The sequence below is a fragment of the Myotis brandtii genome, unplaced genomic scaffold (assembly GCF_000412655.1).
Source record: "Myotis brandtii unplaced genomic scaffold, ASM41265v1 scaffold1425, whole genome shotgun sequence".
NCBI lineage: Eukaryota > Metazoa > Chordata > Mammalia > Chiroptera > Vespertilionidae > Myotis > Myotis brandtii.
This window is the reverse complement of record NW_005355091.1, coordinates 70,195-76,223: the sequence shown is the minus strand read 5'-3', so window position 1 is coordinate 76,223 and position 6,029 is coordinate 70,195. Positions and strand designations below refer to the sequence as shown.

Here is a 6,029-nt window from a genome sequence, read left to right as displayed (position 1 = left end):
GGAGGGAGCCCGATTCCTGGTGGAATTGGCCATAGGTTAGCTTGCTGCTGGGACCAACTTCTCATGGTCCCTCCCCACAGCAGGCTGCCTGCCCCTCATGGCCTCGAATGCTGCCTAGGTTGAGGGACCCTACCCATGCAAGAATTCGTGCACCGGGCCACTAGTTTACATTATAATATAATTTAAAATATTCACTTCTGTTTTGGGTTCACACATTGATTATTGAGAAGTCTGTTGCTTTATTTGCAAAAGGTAGAGATACAGGTTATCTTTGACTATAAACCTGGAGACTCCCAGAGGCCCCAGGAGCTTTGGGTGTTCCACATCAGGCCTCCAGCCTGGGGCACTAGCCAAGTATCCATGGGGCAGCATTCTGGCCTTTCCGGGTATATGCAGGTCCCCTTCCTGAAATGTGAGGTCTGCGTCCTTCCTGGGCTAGTGGACGGACAGAGAAGCATACACAATGTGCTCATCTGGGGGCTCATCAGATGGGGAGAAACGGGGTGCAGTTGTCTTCTCATTGAGGGCCAAGAGGTTCAACTGGGCATAGGTCACATACTGGGGGGTATCACGTGAAGCAGCCTAGAGCAGGGCAGAAAGGAGGATGAAACGTGGTTGGGGTTGGGGAAAACATGGAGGTCTGGAGAGGACGGGACCCACCTGACTGCCCATCTCCCTGTCCTCTTCTGCTTGTCTGCCCCTTGTGTCCAGCAATCCCCCCAACAGAGATGAAAGAGAGGTGGCCATTCGCTGCCTGGGTCTTGGTCTGGAGCGGTTCACCTGGGCATACGTCACTCCCTGGGGGCCTTCATCCTGCTGGTTCTGTTGGAGACAGTGAGACAGCACAGTGACTCCTTGATTCCACAGTAGAAATCCTCCTGTCAATTATCCTCATGTTGCCAGAGAGATGGTTTACACTTTAGATAGATCAGGTCCCTCTCCTGGTGGAATCTGCAGGGCCTTCCCGAGCCTTGGGGGCTCTGGATGCTTCTGTGGTTCTAACTCTTATCCTAACGTGCTCTCTCTTGCTCACTGGGCTCCAGCCTCATGGCCCATCCTCCTGAAGAAGCATGTCCTGCCTCAGGACCTTTACACCTGCTCTTTCCCTGTCCCCCCACCATGCACTCTATCCCCTCCTCTTGCTTTGTTTCTTCACAGAACTTTGCTCTCTGGGACACTGTCTACATATTGCTTTCCTCACCCACAGGTGAGCTCGAGGCGTGTGGAGACAGTGTGGCTCCGGGCTGCACAATGGCCCATAAATGAAGCCAATAAACAGTGAGCCCTGTCACATCTGCTGGGTGAATGAATGAAGGGGATCGAGGGGGCCTGTGGGTGAGTCATTCATTCCTGCCTCCTCCTGAGACCTGGGGCTGCACAAGGTCAGACAGAGGACGAGGGGCCGGCACAGGGGACTATGTAGGAGGGGCCATGAGGTCACAAGGAAACCAGGAGGAGTGAGTCACAGCAGGAGGACCTGGGGGCCCAGAGGGGAGGTCAGTGTGGACGCTGCTGAGAAGCAGGTGAGGTGGAACAGGGAAGGGTCCATTGGATTAAACTGGGCAACAGAATGTCCTTGGTGGCCTGGACAGGAGCAGGGGTCTCACCTGAGGGTCCAGCTCCACGCTCTCCCCAGGCTGCAGGTCCTTCACAGAAGCATCTGCTGGGGCAGAACGGGGGTGTGTCTCCTGCCAGGTCCCCAAGATCTCAGGGCTGCAGACCCCGCCTGCTCCCAGATGGACCACTAACCCAGGGTGAGGTGCAGAGCCCGCTCACACAGTGTGAGTCTCAGTCCTTCTCACCCCTGACCCCAGCCTCCCAGCCCATCTCCTCCCCGATCATCCCCTGAAATCCCTGTCTCCCCTCCCCCAGGGCAGCTGTCTCTTCCTCTCACAAAGAGCCTCTTCGTGGGCGTCCACAGCTGGGCTGGAGCTGGGGGAGGAGAGGGGAGTGTGAGGGGCAGAGCTGGGCCATGGGTGGTGGAGGTCTCGGGTCTTTGTGGCAGGAATTACCTGCTCTGTGGGCCTCTGCCCTGGCCCTCGGGGTGTGTGGTCCCTGCAGGGGGTTGGACATGAGCTCCTCTCAGGGCTGGTCCAGAGCGACAGAATCAGCCCTGTGAGATAGGACCCCTCCCCACTGTGATTCCACAGGAGAGAAGGAAAACGTAACACACACGTGTGCATATGTTTTATGAGATTCAAAACGGTGAAAGAGGACCTTGTATTTGTGCTGAGATTGTTTTCTTTCTATATTTCCTGATTTCAAAATCTCGGGAAATCCTTTTCTCAGCTGACCTTCTCCATCTATTTGGTATTCCTGTGGCAGGTGCTCTGAGCCCCCGTTCTGTGAAGCAGGTCACCCCACTCTCTACTCACGTGATGTCCTGTCTTTGCTCTGACATCGGTTTCGGAGAAGGAGGAACAGGACAGAGAGCAGCAGGAACAGGGCTACCAAGACCCCGATCAAGATGTACACTTTCCAATTGGGACCTAGGACATGAGGACATCATGAATGAGGGACCTTGTATTTGTGCTGAGATTGTTTTCTTTCTATATTTCCTGATTTCAAAATCTCGGGAAATCCTTTTCTCAGCTGACCTTCTCCATCTATTTGGTATTCCTGTGGCAGGTGCTCTGAGCCCCCGTTCTGTGAAGCAGGTCACCCCACTCTCTACTCACGTGATGTCCTGTCTTTGCTCTGACATCGGTTTCGGAGGAGGAGGAACAGAAGGACAGAGAGCAGCAGGACCAGGGCTACCAAGACCCCGATCAAGATGTTCCGTTTCCATTCGGGACCTAGGACATGAGGACATCATGAATGAACCAATGATAACATTTAATGAGCACCTACTGTGTGTGAGGCAAATGCTGGGGTCTTTCCCTTATCTCCTCTCACTACACAGCAGTTATGCACCAGGGATTGCTGACCTCACTACCCACTTCACTAAGTCTCAGAGAGGTTAATCACATGTCCCAGGTCACCCAGCCTGGACAGGGAGGGGCTGGGACTGGAACCCGGGAATGTGGGTTCCCTGTGCTGTCTTCACACTGCCCGCCACCAACCTCCCAGGTGGACAGCAGCTCTAGCTATGGGCTCCTCCTCTATAGGGCCCTATCCAAGTCTCATCTGGAGTTGAGGGTCCTTCCTCATTACTCGCCCCCAGCACAGCAGGGACAGAAGGGGCAGTATGGGCTGGACTGTGGGTCTCTCCCTCATCCATCCCCACCCTGCAGGCCCTGATGCCCCTTGGGAAGGTCGGGCCGGGCTGGGTGCTCTGACTTCCTGAGCTCTGTGAGGCCCTATGACCCCTCATCTCCTAGGAGCCTGTGAGCAGGATGGGACCAGGAATGAGCAGACAGGAACCTGGCACTCAGAAAAGAGAAGGGACCGCCCAGCCCCACAGCAGGAGCAGCAGAGCCAGGAGCTGAACCAGGGCTGATCCACCCTGTTCCCTCCTCTGAGCTCAGCCTGAGCTCAGGGGTAGGACTGGGTGCCTGGACCCTTGTACTGTCTGTCCCTCCCTGTACATTGTCACCATCACTGAGACAGAGGGGACAGGTCCCATAACTTCACATCCTAGACTCGGCTTCCCTGTGAGTCCCCTCTCCCAGGAGGTCAGGGCCAGACAGGAAATCTAAGCTCTGGACAAGGATTCTTTCCTTTTACACTTGGAGACACTGAGGCCCAAACAGGGGAAGGGATGTCCAAGTCAGCAAATCCAGAGGGGCCTGAACCCCTTAAGCTCAGCCGCTATCCGCAAGGAGGCATCCACCACCTCCCCATAGAGCCCCTCACTTACCCATCTCCGTGCCTGACCCTGTGGGTGGGAGAGACCAATCCTCAGAGCCTCCTGAAATGAGGATGGGGCAGGAGAGGTGGGGGCTGTAATCTCCCCACATGAGCTCAGCCCCCCCTCCCCCAGCCTATGCCCCCACATCTCCCTCTGCCATGACCACCCCACCCATCACTGCCACTGACCCTGGCACTCCAACCCCCCTGGGACACAAGCTGGTCCTTGAGGATCTGGGTCACTCCATCCCCTGACAGACTCTCAGGACTTGCTGGGTGGGCTGTGCTCCCTCTGAGCAGAGTTCCCCGGGACTCACCAGCTGTGGAGGTGGGCCCTGTGGGTGCAGGGCTGGGGCCTCCTGAGGGTCCTGGAAATGAGGACAGGAAGAAGGTGAGAGGCTTTGGCTGAGCCTGGAACCATTTCACACAGACACCCTCTTACATCTGTGCTGTGACCCTTGAAACCCACCCACTGCCTCAGTATCCAGGAGAGGAGAAGAAAGTGGAGGGGCTGGGAAGCCTCTAAGGAAAAAATATCCTAAGGGTGACCATCCCAAGAGACCCCCACTCCCTTTCAGCCCATAATTCTGCTGGGGACAGGACCCTGAGCTGACACCTCAGTACACAGGGTCAGGGGCCCTCACCTGAGACCAGGAGCTCCAGGGGCTCACTGGGGAGTGACAGTAGGAAGGGGTAGCTGCTGTGTGAGCTGTAGCACCTGTAGGTGCCCCCGTGGGCTGAGGTCACAGGACTCATGGAGAACTCTGCCTGGTACTGCTGAGCTCCGGGCTTTGATCTCAGACGCAGGGGGGGATCGGCTGCCCCCTCCTTGGACAGAAGGAAAGTGTCCATCCAGCTTTGGGACTGACACAGCAAGGTCACGTTCTCTCCTGAGGCCACCCCAGGGCCTGGCCGCACCGATAGGAAGGGTCTGTCAGCCAGATGTCCTAGAGAGAGGGAGAGAGGGTGAGTGCTGCCGGCCCAGCTTGTTCTGAGCTGAGTTACCAGAATTCACTCTAAGGGCCCTCCTCTCTGTCAGTCTCTGTTTCTCTGAGTCTCCCCTCTCCCCTCCAACCCCCTGTCTCTCTCTGTCTCTCTCCCTCCCTGGGGCCCTGCACTGTCATTCTGGCCTCACCACCTGAGACTCGCAGGAGGGCCTGTGCAGAGTCTGGGTCCCTGACTTAACCCACTGGCTCCTCACCTGCCACCAGGATGTCCAGGGGGTCGCTGGGGGCCGACCACTCAGAGGAGAGGTTGTATCCACCGTAGCATCTGTACCGGCCCCCGTGGGAGCTGCTCACAGTGTCCAGGGGGAAGTGGGCCTGAGAGAGTCCAGCCTGGGGCTGCAGGACAAGGCTCTGGGGGAGGCCCTGTTTCATCTCCTTGTGCAGAGCAAATCTGTCATAGCCGACATCAGAGCGACACTGGAGGGTCAGGTTCTGTCCAGAGGCCACGATGGGGCCCTGCTGGCTCAGGAGGGAGGGCTTCCCAGACTCACCTGGGGAGACCAGACATGAATTACAGGAGCTGCTCCTCCCATAAACACCTTCTCCTGTCCTGGCCCATAAGTCTCACTGTCTCTCACCCAGTCTCTGGCCCAGGTGCCCCTGTAGTCACCTCACCATCTCCCATGGGGCTCCACTCACAGCAAAGATGCCAATTATGTATCCAGTGCCTCAATCCTTTGATGAGACAATAATGGGACTTACCTGGAACCAGGAGCTCCAGGGCATCACTGGGGAGTGACCACACGTAGGGTCTGTTTCTGTAACATCCATAGCATCTGAACGTCCACCTATGTGTGGGGGTCACGGGGCCCACAGGGAACAGGGCCTGGGATTGCCCACTGGGCTGTCGCTGTGAGTCCAGGGTCCAGGAGAGCCTGTGATCTCCTTCCTTAGTCAGATTGAACGTGTCAAACCCCTGCCCTGAGCCACACTGGAGGGTCACCTTCCCTCCTGAGGTCACGACAGGGCTGGGCAGGGCTGAGAGGCTGGGTTTGCTGTAGGATCCTAGGAGAGGAGGAGGCAGCGTGTTAAATGGGCTCACACCTCCCTCATGCCCCCCAGGGCTGGGCTGTGAGAGGGAGACACCTTGAGATCAGACCCCCTTCCTGAGGGCACAACCTGAGGCTGGGACCCCTGAGTGTCCTCTCACCTGTCACCACCAGCTCCAGGGGGTCACTGCGCTCTGACCGGCCACTGGGACCGAGATAGTAACAGCGATATCTCCCTGCATCA

At 57.0% G+C, this 6,029-nt stretch overlaps 1 protein-coding gene across 1 annotated transcript in view; it reads right to left on the bottom strand.

The window, feature by feature from the left end:
- Positions 1 to 381: 381 nt before the first annotated feature.
- Positions 382 to 6,029, bottom strand: part of LOC102248790 (leukocyte immunoglobulin-like receptor subfamily B member 3) — a 12,945-nt gene continuing 7,297 nt past the window's right edge. The window contains exons 2-9 of the mRNA XM_014535338.1: positions 5,947 to 6,021; positions 5,499 to 5,801; positions 4,991 to 5,287; positions 4,434 to 4,736; positions 2,679 to 2,795; positions 1,608 to 1,660; positions 661 to 822; positions 382 to 582 (exon numbers count right to left, since the gene is read on the bottom strand). Coding sequence (XP_014390824.1) covers positions 436 to 582; positions 661 to 822; positions 1,608 to 1,660; positions 2,679 to 2,795; positions 4,434 to 4,736; positions 4,991 to 5,287; positions 5,499 to 5,801; positions 5,947 to 6,021 — 1,457 coding nt within the window. The 3' untranslated portion in view covers positions 382 to 435. The remainder of the gene's footprint in view (positions 583 to 660; positions 823 to 1,607; positions 1,661 to 2,678; positions 2,796 to 4,433; positions 4,737 to 4,990; positions 5,288 to 5,498; positions 5,802 to 5,946; positions 6,022 to 6,029) is intronic.